The sequence below is a fragment of the Somniosus microcephalus genome, chromosome 15, assembly GCF_052327205.1.
Source record: "Somniosus microcephalus isolate GS21.2 chromosome 15, FLI_Smic_1.0, whole genome shotgun sequence".
Classification (NCBI taxonomy): Eukaryota; Metazoa; Chordata; class Chondrichthyes; order Squaliformes; family Somniosidae; genus Somniosus; species Somniosus microcephalus.
Genome location: NC_141001.1, coordinates 31138729 through 31149345, shown reverse-complemented (window position 1 = coordinate 31149345; position 10617 = coordinate 31138729). Strand labels below are relative to the sequence as shown.

At 50.6% G+C, this 10617-nt stretch overlaps 1 protein-coding gene across 2 annotated transcripts in view; it reads right to left on the bottom strand.

Moving 5' to 3' along the window:
- Window positions 1-5327, bottom strand: part of LOC147106611 (N-acetyl-beta-glucosaminyl-glycoprotein 4-beta-N-acetylgalactosaminyltransferase 1-like) — a 950756-nt gene extending 945429 nt beyond the window's left edge. For both annotated transcript variants that reach the window (XM_086007621.1, XM_086007622.1), the window contains exon 1: window positions 5033-5327. In XM_086007621.1, the coding sequence (XP_085863747.1) occupies window positions 5033-5183 (151 nt within the window). In that variant the 5' untranslated portion in view covers window positions 5184-5327. The remainder of the gene's footprint in view (window positions 1-5032) is intronic.
- Between the last annotated feature and the right edge of the window lie 5290 nt (window positions 5328-10617).

Genomic DNA, 10617 nt, shown 5'->3' with positions numbered 1-10617 from the left:
AGAGTCGAGTGACGGGACGATTGACCAATCCTACGCTTCGGTGACCTGACGGCTCGACCAATCGGTGCGTGTGTGGGCGGGGCCTTATCGTTCTGAACCGAGGTGAGTCGCCGCCATCTTGATTCCAAACTTTTCATTTCTTTTTCCCGCTTTCTGCGTGTTTCTTTTCAAATCTACATTTCCAGCAAGAAAAAAGTTGCTTTTAAAACACAAATTGTTTTTAAAAAAAGTTAATTAATTTGTAAATCTTTTCTGTAACATCTAGAATTTTCCTACCTTTAACCGTTTTTCCAGGCCTCTAAGCCTGGGCCTCTGTTGCCCAGCCACGCCCCGAGCTAGGCACCTCCCATCGCGCTGAACAAGCGGCTCGCGATCTCCGCCATCTTTGTGAAGGCTGGAGGGGGGCGGACCTGAGCCGAGCGTCGCCCACCGCGCCGCCATGTTAGTAAAGGCGGGTGGGGCAGGAGTCAGCGCGTGCGACTTGAGTCCGGCCGGGCCTCACGCGGTAGGTTGCGCGGCCGGCGTCTCTCTCTCTGCTCTTGAAGCCGGCTCGGGCGGGGGGGCGGGGCTTGGGAGATCGGGCCTCCGGAGATCCGGGGGGGGGTCGAGCCTCGGAGAGATGGGGGGGGTGGGGGGGACGGGGCGTGGGGAGGATCGGGCCTCGGGAGATCGGGCCTCGGGAGGGCGGGGCTCGGGACATCAGGGGGCGGGGCTCGGGGACTCCACCCTCCCCCCCCTCCCCTCCCCCCTCCCCCCCTTCACCCCCCCTTTCCCCCCTCCCCTTCACCCCCTCCCCCCTCCCCCGCCCCCTCCCCCCTCCCTTCCCCCCCTCCTCCCCTCCCCTCCCCCCTCCTCCCTCCTCTCCCCCCCTCCCCTTTCCCCCCCTCTTCCCCCCTCCCCCTTCCTCTTCTCACCCCTCCTTCCCCCCTCCCCCCCTTCCCCCCCCGTCGCTCTCTCTCTTCCCCCCAGTCGCTCTCTCTCTTCTCCCCAGTCGCGCTCTCTCTTCCCCCCAGTCGCTCTCTCTCTCTCTTCCAATAACAACATGCCCTCGAAAAAGCCTCGGCACCGCCGGGCAATCCAGCTAGTATATAATAAAAGGATCGTGATGTCTGTCTGTCTGTCCGGGCATCACTCAAAAGTTATAGAGCATACCTACACATATGTTATATCAAAAGAAAGCTTATGATTAGGAGAGTGTCCTAGGCATATTTACTTTTAAAAAAACATTGAAAAAATATACAAAATCCGCTAATTAGCGGTTGACCAATCAGGGGAGTGTCATAGACGTACTTGACCAATCAGGGGAGTGTCATAGGCATATTACTTTTAAAAAAACGTTCAAAAAACTTAGGGGAGTGTCATAGGCGTATTTGACCAATCAGGGGAGTGTCATAGGCATATTTACTTTTTAAAAACGTTCAAAAAAACGTTCAAAATACGCTCCACCAATCCCAACGCTCATTAGCGTTGAGTGACGTGATGGTTGACCAATCATACGGGGGAAGCGCGGTGCGTCACGGGGGGCGTTTCAGGCGGCCCGAGAGCAAGATAAACTGCCTACCCCTTCCCCGCGGTTTCAACCGCGCGTCCCGAGAGCCCGGGGGAGAGGGAAGCGAGCAGGTGAGCGGTGTCGCACCGGGGGCTCTGGGTCACCAAGTCAGGATTTTAATTCTCCTTCCCTCACCTCTCTCCTTCCCTCTCTCTCTCTCTCTCCTCTTCCCCCTCTCTCTCTCTCTCTCTCCTCTTCCCTCTCTCTCTCTCTCTCCTTCCCCCTCTCTCTCTTGCCGTTAGTGCGGGGAGGGAGGGGGAGAGAGAGAGAGAGCGGGGGGAGGGGAGGGGGGAGAGAGAGAGGGGCAGGGAGAGAGAGGGGCAGGGAGAGAGAGGGGGCAGGGAGAGAGAGAGGGAGGAGAGGGGGAGAGAGAGGGTGAGGGAGGGAAAAAGTGAAGGGGTGGGGAGAGGGAGGGAGAGCTCGCCTTCTTCCTCCCTTCGGCCGCCGCAATTCAAACTTCCCGCCGACCTCACAAAATGGCGGCCGCCCTTCTTCACCCGCCGGGCTCTGAGTCCAGCCCCTTCCCCAGGTGTCTTCCTCTCTTCTCTATCTCCTTCCCTCACTCTCTCCTTCCCTCTCTCTCTCTCTCCTTCCCTCTCTCTCACTCTCTCCTTCCCTCTCTCTCTCAGTCTCTCTCTCTCCTTCCCTCTCTCTCTGTCTCTCTCTCCTTCCCTCTCTCTCTCCTTCCCTCTCTCTTTCTGCCTCTCTCTCCTTCCCTCTCTCTCTCTCCCTCCTTCCCTCTCGCTCCTTCCCTCTCTCTCTCTCCCTCCTTCCCTCTCTCTCTCTCTCTCTATCTCCTTCCCTCTCTCTCTCTCTCTCTCCTTCCCTCTCTCTCTCTCTCCTTCCCTCTCTCTCTCTCTCTCTCATCCCTCTCTCTCCTTCCCTCTCTCTCTCTCTCTCTCTCCTTCCCTCTCTCTCTCTCTCTCTCCTTCCCTCTCTCTCTCTCCTTCCCCGCTCTCTTTCTCTCTCCTTCCCTCTCTCTCTCTCCCTTCCCGCTCTCTCTCTCTCTCCTTCCCTCTCTCTCTCTCCTTCCCTCTCTCTCTCTCCTTCCCTCTCTCTCTCTCTCCTTCCCTCTCTCTCTCTCTCTCCTTCCCCCTCTCTCTCTCTCCTCCCCTCTCTCTCTCTCTCCTTCCCTCTCTCTCTCTCTCCTTCCCTCTCTCTCTCTCTCCTTCCCTCTCTTCCCTCTCTCTCTCTCCTTCCCTCTCTCTCTCTCTCCTTCCCCTTCCCTCTCTCGCTCTCTCTCCTTCCCCTTCCCTCTCTCTCTCTCTCTCCTTCTCTCTCTCTCTCTCTCTCCTTCCCTCTCTCTCTCTCTCCTTCCCACACAGACAGACAGACAAACTCATTTATATATATATAATAAAAATATTTCTACTTTTTTCATAACAACATGCCCTCAAAAAACCCTCGGCACTGCCGGGCACTCCAGCTAGTAACTCATGTATATTCAGTATCCCCACTATTCTCTTATTGAATTTAAAAAGCAGACGCGACTATGCATGGGAAACTTTGCCATAAATTGTGACCAAATGCTAAAAAGTGAAGCAGGATTTTTTAAAGCGCATCTCAGACAAATAAAAAATACACATTTTCAATTTTCCAAATTTCATAACTATCTACAATATATCAAATTTGGTCTGTATGTCACATGCTCCTAATTTGGGCAACACCGTTCTATGATACACACTCCTACCTGCAACTGCAGACTTCTACCACTAGTTGGAGCTTCAGAAGCTGCAGATCTCAAACCGATACTTGTAGCGTCATTAGTCCGCCCTGAGGGAAATTCACTTTCTCTGGACATTTGATGGGCAATGCCACAGCAGATCTGCTCGTTAAACTTTAACATTTGAAGGGCCCTCGGTGGCTGCCAAATTAATTTGGGAGCAGCCGAGTCATTCAGAACGCAAAGATCCCAGCTTCGATGTCTGGTTTGTGCTGTGTTAGCTGATCTCAGCTTCAGCAGTTAGCCTCAGTGCCCAGGGGGGTTGAAAATTAGCCAGTGGTCCTGCTCCTTATCATTAACTAGTGACCCCTGCTGAAAATAAAGGTAAGTGGACATTAAGTGAGGACAGGATCAGGCTGGGCTTGGATACCACCTTCGTCTCTCCTCTATGGCACCACAGTAGAATAGTCTGCCGCACATTGTCTAGTTTCACACATGAAGACTAACTGGTTCACCAAATAGCGGGCTGCCAGTGCCTGTGGAATGATAGGCAACATGAATCTCCAAATTCATGGAATAATACCCAACATGAGACCCCATTTTCATGGAATGATACCCAACATGAGACCCCATTTTCATGGAATGATACCCAACATGAGACCCCATTTTCATGGAATGATACCCAACATGAGACCCCATTTTCATGGAATAATACCCAACATGAGACCCCATTTTCATGGAATGATACCCAACGAGTCCCCATTTTCAAGCGAGCATGGGGAGGGGATTGTGGACTAATTTAAACCGTTGAGGCTGTAAGGATCACTGACTTGAAGGGAACGATATTACAATATTCTTCTTAGACATGCGCAACTTTCTTCCCCGACACAGATGCAGTCACAGCAACCTTTTTTTTTGCTGTGATGAATAAAATATTTCACTTCTTACTATCTCTCGAGCCTCTGACATTCATACATAAATTCAAATGTGTGAGTTTTCAGTCAGACCAGAATATAGATAAAGATTTGGCTACAAATAAGGTCAGGAAGTATTCCGTGTATTCTAATTTAATCACCAGATTCGCCACCCCCGCCCTCCCTTTCTGAAGAACTTAAAAACTGTGAAGGGAGCCAAGGTACATTTCTCACTATTAATTCGCCGCGTCCCAAACGTTGTTTAATAGTTAGCACTTCTGCTGTATTGTTCCTGCCGGGCTCCAGGAGCAGTCAATGCCACAGTTTGGACACGGTCTTCGCGGACAAGTCAAATCAATATGTCAACTGAAAAGAAACATGTCGGTGTGACACTGCTCTTGATGATGGTAAATTACAGAGCAAATATCGCTCTCCCAGCCCCCTAAAACATACACGCACACAATTTGCACATCCCAGATGTAAAAGCGCATTTGAACAAGAGTCCAAATATCATCAGGTGCTCCAACCAACAGATCAGTAGCCGCCAAAGTTTTTTTTTAAAAAGAGAAACTTCAAACAAGTTCGCTCGCAATGCAGTCAATAAATGTTCTCAACTCTAAGCAATATTCCTGAAAAGGTTTTACACTTAACTCACAATTATAATTAGAAATATTGTCACAATTTTTTGCTAGATTGCAGCATGACAAATCCAATCCATCGGTATATTTCAGAGTAACTAAATAAACGCCAACAACGCAGCTACTTTTCACTTGCAGCTGTCATGTTGAAGTTCTACTACGAGCCAGCATTAGTTCAAGGTTTCAGTACAGTAGCCTAGTGTGAGGCTTGTTATTATTACTGTTTGTTCATTTATTTAGTCAGTGCATTTGCAAACAGGGAGCTCACCGCGTCCGTAGGCTAGGTGCAGCTTCAGCGCTCTGCCACTCTTGAGCACCGCGATGTGCAGTATGTGAACCAGATGCCGAAGGTGAGCAGGACCAGCAGCAGGAGCAGTTTGAACTGTTTGCGGATCTTCTTGAGGGGGAAGCGCCCACATCCTTTCAGTGTGGGGGCAGCCGCCGCCGCGAGCCCATCTCCCTCTGCACTGCCAGTGGGGGGAACGAGGGAGGGAGAGAGACACACACACAAAGAGACCGAGAGAGGGAGACCCAGCTACCGTTAACAGCACCGAGAGATCCCCCACACCCACCCACCCACACCTCCCTCACAACCTCCGCCACATCTTCAAAGCGATGCCCGCCCCGTCATTCAGTCAAAGGGAGATAGACTGGGCATTTACAAGCCGGGCTGCATGCTCCCTGTTTCGGTGTGTGTCGCCCCACTTTGCAGCCCGCTCCCTCTCCGGTGCCAGCCACACGCTGAAAGCACCGGGCTGCTTCTAACGGCACAAGCTCAGACTCGCCCTCCTGCATGGGGCGGCAGCGGCGGACCTCCCGCCACCGCTCAACCGAGCTTGGAGAACGCTCCGGGCCAAGGGATGAGCCGGCTGCGATGATACGCGGCCGGCAGCAGCCAATCGGACGTGAGGGTTTGCCGGCTGCCCAGACTTAGGGCCAATGGGAGAGGGCGAAGGGCGGGAGCTGTGGGTGCCATCAGGTTAGGTGGCGTTGGGCTGGCGCGCTCCACTTCAGCACGGTGACAGCTACCTACAGGATTGTACCATTGCACCAGATAGGGGGAAATAGCCATGCAGTATTGGCTCATTACATATATTGAATGAAAACAAAAGTATAATTTTAAAACGACTTTTACATCATTCTACTAATCTAATGATATTTTGAATCGTGCTCAAAATGTTCATTTCAGTGATATATTTGTATTCTTACAAAATTAACTCCCCATAGCCCAGTGTTGAAAGTACCAGGGCAAGTGCGAGTACAATACAGCATTCATTGGTGAGAACGTTTACTTGGTGGGGAACTTCGGTTTTCGCAAAAAAACATCAAAACATAAAAGTTTACAAGCTAACTGCCGACGTGTTTCTACCCGAGACACAAGTTTTTTCTCATGGTGCATTTATAGAACGTTACTATGCATTTCATTTTTTAACCTATGGAACATAATTTTTTTTAATGTAAACCTTTATAAATTGGCAGCCAGGGACTGGCATGGAGGGTGGCATCATCTCCATGAAGCAATGTTTAATTGGGGGAGGGTGTAGAAAGGAATAAAACGCCTGGACAGCTGTTGATCATTTTCGCCACAGTAAGTCTCATTGCAACTGATACCGAGGTGGGGTTCGACAAGATACAACCCATTTAATTGTGTATTTCTAATCAAAAAAGTTCGACAAGTAGCACGATCATTTTAAAAGTAGCAGCCTAGTGTTTACGACCAGCATATCGAAAGCTGTCAGGCTGTGTATTGTGGAAATATGCCCAGTAACGGCGGTAACTGCATTTGGGACAATCTGTTGTGAATACGAGCTAAAAAAAATACCTTTAAGAATGAAAAATATAAGACTCCTACAACCTCTCCTTCAGAAAACCTGCCAAGAACAGCATGAGCGATGGAACTCATAAAGCTAGAGCCCAGAATCTTTATGTCCTACTTAAGGAACCAGAGCACGGCCCAGCACCTGTTCGGGATCCAACTCCAACCCATCGAGTGGAAGTGGATGAATCGTGGGACGTTTTTATAGGAAATGTTAATTAAATGAATGTTGTTTCTTTACTGCTTCTCTCTTCGGTTCTGAGCTCTTGTGCTTACATTAAAGCGCATAAAAATAGTATAATATGTAATATTGTACTGTTGCAAACAAATACTTATGTTTCAAAAGCTTATTGAAAAGTTCCTGGCGGTTTTTTGTTAAGTCTGCTTTACGGTACGGCAGTGGTACTGATGCAGCAAACTTGTCAGACCCCGAGAGTAACACTCACTCGTATTGGAGAGGAAATGTCGCCTACTTTGATGTAAGATGTGAAAAAGAAACCCGCCGTGTGTCTAAATGGGCACAACAACGCTCTTTGTGCTCGTGCATCTCACTTCCACCAACTCCTGGTTGTAGACAACACTGCGTGAATTATCTTTGTCTTGGCCGAAGTACAGAGTGAGAAATTCCGCGCCTGAAAAACCGGTGCCAATAATCTCTGGGCGGCTTGTTATTGACTTCGAATAATGATTGGTCAATATTTGAAAGCGGAGTCCAACAATTCTGTCTGCACCGTGTATAAAATGGGTTGCTTGCTTGTTAGAACGCGCTGTGTAAACGTTCGTGTACAAAATCCATGCATTATTTTCGCCTGTATAAATGAGCAGAAATTGGACATAGAATATTAATCCCTGCAATCTATTGCATTTTGATTTCTAAAGCAGTTTGACAAAGCCTGGCTTCATTTATTTAGGGTAATCCGACCGGTACAGACCCAGCTCCTGAAATCTGAGACTCGAGATCCACAGTGAGAAGATATGACTCGCTTCCACTCACTGAGCCGACTATTCTCACTCACCGAGTCCACTATTCTCACTCACCGAGCCCACTATCATCACTCACCGAGTCCACTATTCTCACTCACCGAGTCCCCTATTCTCACTCACCGAGCCCACTATTCTCACTCACCGAATCCAATATTCTCACTCACCGAGCCCACTATTCTCACTCACCGAATCCAATATTCTCACTCACCGAGCCACTATTCTCACTCACCGAGCCCACTATCCTCACTCACCGAGCCCACTATTCTCACTCACCGAGCCCACTATTCTCACTCACCGAGTCCACTATTCTCACTCACCGAACCCACTATCCTCACTCACCGAGTCCACTATTCTCACTCACCGAGTCCACTATTCTCACTCACCGAGCCCACTATTCTCACTCACCGAATCCACTATACTCACTTACCGAGCCCACTATTCTCACACACTGAGTCCACTATTCTCACTCACCGAGCCCACTATTCTCACTCACCGAGTCCACTATTCTCACTCACCGAATCCACTATTCTCACTCACTGAGCCCACTATTCTCACTCACCGAGTCCACTATCCTCACTCACTGAGTCCACTATTCTCACTCACCGAGCCCACTATTCTCACTCACCGAATCCACTATTCTCACTCACCGAGTCCACTATCCTCACTCACCGAGCCCACTATTCTTGCTCACCGAGCCCACTATTCTCACTCACCGAGCTCACTATTCTCGCTCACCGAGTCCACTATTCTCACTCACCGAGCCCACTATTCTCACTCACCGAGCCCACTATTCTCACTCACCGAGCCCACTATTATCACTCACCGAGCCCACTATTCTCACTCACCGAGCCCACTACTCTCACTCACCAAGCCCACTATTCTCACTCACCGAGCCCACTATTCTCACCGAACCACTATTCTCACTCACCGAGCCCACTATCCTCACTCACCGAGCCCACTATCCTCGCTCACCGAGTCCACTATCCTCACTCACCGAGCCCACTATTCTCACTCACCGAGCCCACTATCCTCACTCACCGAGTCCACTATTCTCACTCACCGAGTCCACTATTCTCACTCACCGAGTCCACTATTCTCACTCACCGAATCCACTATTCTCACTCACCGAGCCCGCTATTCTCACTCACCGAGCCCGCTATTCTCACCGAGCCCACTATTCTCACTCACCGAGCCCACTATTCTCACTCACCGAGCCCACTATTCTCACCGAACCACTATTCTCACTCACCGAGCCCACTATCCTCACTCACCGAGCCCACTATTCTCGCTCACCGAGTCCACTATCCTCACTCACCGAGCCCACTATTCTCACTCACCGAGCCCACTATCCTCACTCACCGAGTCCACTATTCTCACTCACCGAGTCCACTATTCTCACTCACCAAGCCCACTATTCCCACTCACCGAGCCCACTATTCTCACTCACCGAGCCCACTATTCTCACTCACCGAGCCCACTATTCTCACTCACCGAGCCCACTATCCTCACTCACCGAGCCCACTATTCTCACTCACCGAGTCCACTATCCTCACTCACCGAGCCCACTATTCTCAATCACCGAGCCCACTATCCTCACTCACCGAGTCCACTATTCTCACTCACCGAGCCCACTATCCTCACTCACCGAGCCCACTATCCTCACTCACCGTGTCCACTATCCTCACTCACCGAGTCCACTATTCTCACTCACCGAGCCCACTATCCTCAGTCACCGAGTCCACTATTCTCACTCACCGAGCCCACTATTCTCACTCACCGAGCCCACTATCCTCACTCACCGAGCCCACTATTCTCACTCACCGAGCCCACTATTCTCACTCATCGAGCCCACTATCCTCACTCACAGAGCCCACTATTCTCACTCACCGAGCCCACTATTCTCACTCACCGAGCCCACTATTCTCACTCACCGAGTCCACTATTCTCACCGAGCCCACTATTCTCACTCACCGAGCCCACTATTCTCACTCACCGAGCCCACTATTCTCACCGAACCACTATTCTCACTCACCGAGCCCACTCTCCTCACTCACCGAGCCCACTATTCTCACTCACCGAGCCCACTATCCTCACTCACCGAGTCCACTATTCTCACTCACCGAGTCCACTATTCTCACTCACCAAGCCCACTATTCTCACTCACCGAATCCACTATTCTCACTCACCGAGCCCACTATTCTCACCGAGCCCACTATTCTCACTCACCGAGCCCACTATTCTCACTCACCGAGCCCACTATTCTCACCGAACCACTATTCTCACTCACCGAGCCCACTATCCTCACTCACCGAGCCCACTATTCTCGCTCACCGAGTCCACTATCCTCACTCACCGAGCCCACTATTCTCACTCACCGAGCCCACTATCCTCACTCACCGAGTCCACTATTCTCACTCACCGAGTCCACTATTCTCACTCACCAAGCCCACTATCCTCACTCACCGAACCCACTATTCTCACTCACCGAGTCCACTATCCTCACTCACCATGTCCACTATCCTCACTCACCGAGTCCACTATTCTCACTCACCGAGCCCACTGTTCTCACTCACCGAGCCCACTGTTCTCACTCACCGAGCCCACTGTTCTTGCTCACCGAGTCCACTATCGTCGCTCACCGAGCCCACTATCCTCACTCACCGAGTCCACTATTCTCACTCACCGAGCCCACTATCCTCACTCACAGAGCCCACTATTCTCACTCACCGAGCCCACTATTCTCACTCACCGAGCTCACTATTCTCACTCACCGAGCCCACTATTCTCACTCACCGAGCCCACTATCCTCACTCACCAAGCCCACTATTCTCACTCACCGAGCCCACTATTCTCACCGAACCACTATTCTCACTCACCGAGCCCACTATCCTCACTCACCGAGCCCACTATTCTCACTCACCGAGCTCACTATTCTCGCTCACCGAGTCCACTATTCTCACTCACCGAGCCCACTATTCTCACCGAACCACTATTCTCACTCACCGAGCCCACTATTCTTGCTCACCGAGCCCACTATTCTCACTCACCGAGCT